The sequence below is a fragment of the Belonocnema kinseyi genome, chromosome 6, assembly GCF_010883055.1.
Source record: "Belonocnema kinseyi isolate 2016_QV_RU_SX_M_011 chromosome 6, B_treatae_v1, whole genome shotgun sequence".
Classification (NCBI taxonomy): Eukaryota; Metazoa; Arthropoda; class Insecta; order Hymenoptera; family Cynipidae; genus Belonocnema; species Belonocnema kinseyi.
Window position 1 is genome coordinate 75,017,027 of NC_046662.1, and position 2,269 is coordinate 75,019,295.

Here is a 2,269-nt window from a genome sequence, read left to right on the forward strand (position 1 = left end):
GCTGCTCTTTTACGCTTGAAGAGGTACTCTCTAAAGCACCCGTGTCCTGAAAGTGCCTGCGTCAGAAAATAGTCCGTTTCTCCATGTCCGCGTTCGATCCACATTTGTATGTTTGGTATTAAGTGCCATGTCCACCGTCCGTGTGTGCCCGTCATCCACTTTTCTTGCCACTTAGCCATAAGGTCTTCTCTCGCTTCTTTCCGCGGTTTTCCTTCGTAAGTTTCTACCCTCTCTTGGAGAGATGATTGCTTCTGTCTTTTCTGGCGCCAGTTTTAGTTTCCTGTCTTCTAGCCAATCCGCTACCCTTCTGATTGCGGTGTTTGCAGCATTCATCAACATGTATTCGCTCATCGCTACCACTACTATGGCTACATCATCGGCAAAGCCTACAAGTCTAACACTAGATGGCATTTCTAGTCTTAACATGTCGTCATAATGAACGTTCCAGAGTGTCGGACATAGCACTGATCCTTGTGGTACACCGCTGTTGACTTTTCTATACTTAGAACTGCCTTCGGCCTCTAGTACTATCTCACGATCTGAGAGATACGAGGCTACCAGGTTTATTAGACCCTCGTCAATGCCACTTTTCCGCATAACATCGAGGATGTTCTGCCAAGATGCGCTATTGAAGGCATTCCGTACATCAATAGTTATGACAGCACACAGTCTTCGACTACCTTTTGAGAAAGCAGCAGCTTTGTCTGCGCTGGCTACAACTTCTCTGATAGCATCGACTGTTTGCCGGCCTTCTCTGAACCCAAATTGGTTCTCTGCTAGTTCTCCAGTCCGCGCTATTTCTCCTTTCAGACTGTTCACTATGAGTTGCTCATACAGCTTTCCTTCTACATCTAGGAGACATATAGGTCTGTAGGAACTAGGGTTTTCGATTGGCTTGTTTCTTTTCTTCAACAGTACCAACCTGGATATTTTCCAGATCCTGGGGAATTATCCTCTAGTGGCCAGTTGATTGTATACTTCAAGCACGTAGTCTGGTTTAGTGTTTGACAATTGTTTTATCACTTCCGCTGGTATCAGTCCTGGTCCTGGGGCTTTGTTGTTCTTAAGCTTTGCCGATGCGGCTTTTAGTTTCTCTTTTGAGAAAACTTTAAAGGCAGCGTTTAGGACTTTGTCAAAATTTATTGCATTATGCACTGGAAAGAGGTGTTTTGCGACATCCCCTACGGCTTGCATCGTCATTTGAGGCTTAGGGGGGTTTCCAATTATTTGCTTGCGCACTATTTCGTATCCTTTTCCCCATACATCTCTGTCTATTTCGTCACGAACAGTAGTCCAGCCTTTCTTTTTTGCTGCTTTAATACTTCCTTGTAGCTCTTTTTTGCTGCACACATACTCCTTCCACAGTTTCTGCGTCTGCAAAGGTACATTCTTCTTTGCAGCTCTTTTGTGCTTCCGTCGTTTTTCGATGCACAATTTCCGGAGCTTCGCGATATCTTCGTTCCACCAGTACATAGGTTGGCTTTTGTGAACTGTTTTACCTTTGGGCATACACTCGTTGCATAGTGTTTCCAACGTGCTGGAGAATTTTTTCGCTGATATTGTGGTAGAGTTTTCTGGGATTCCTTCAATGGCCTGCTTTAGCTTCTCCTTGTTTAGCTTTTTTGTTTTCTAACCTATTTTTCCCCGTTTCTTCTGCACGGATCTCGGTATTTCCACGATTTCAAAGGTGACATAGTTATGGTCACTGAGGGATTCTTCTTCACTGACTTTCCACTGATGTATTTTTTTGCCAATTTGAGTCGTAGCGATTGTTAGATCAAGTATTGACCCGTAGTTCTTTCTTACAAAGGTAGTTAAAGTCTCCTGCAACTATGGCTTCTTCTCCTCTTTTTCTGATGCAGTTTGCGATTTGTTGCAGAAGTGCTTCCAGTTCTTCAACTTTTTTGTTTGGGGAGGCATAGCAGCGGCATATAGTAAATGATGTCGTTGCTACGTAGGAGAAACCAGTTCCTTTTCCCTGCTCTTTAATGGCGATACTTTTACCAAGTATCTTTATAGCGGTATCTACTGACTCGTCGAATACCCAGTCGTTTCTGCCTTCTATGCTCCTTTCGTTAGGTTCGCACAGGACTAATATTCCTGCTCTCATATTCATTGCTGTGGTTAGGGCGAGATCGTGGGCCGATTTAGACCTATTTGTGTTGACCTGAAGAACTCTCATTAGGATTGGATTTCGTCTGCCTCACCTCCGTCTTTTCTGCTTGGTTCTTTTTTTCTGTCGCACTTAAAGCTGTTAAACTGGTGACCC

The 2,269-nt window shown here is 44.0% G+C and overlaps 1 protein-coding gene across 1 annotated transcript in view; it reads right to left on the minus strand.

Annotated features, from left to right (window-relative positions):
• LOC117175450 (ribonuclease H1-like) overlaps positions 1-104 on the minus strand; it is a 2,001-nt gene extending 1,897 nt beyond the window's left edge. Inside the window, exon 1 of the mRNA XM_033365158.1 lies at positions 40-104. Within this exon, the coding sequence (XP_033221049.1) occupies positions 40-104 (65 nt within the window). The remainder of the gene's footprint in view (positions 1-39) is intronic.
• Positions 105-2,269: the final 2,165 nt, after the last annotated feature.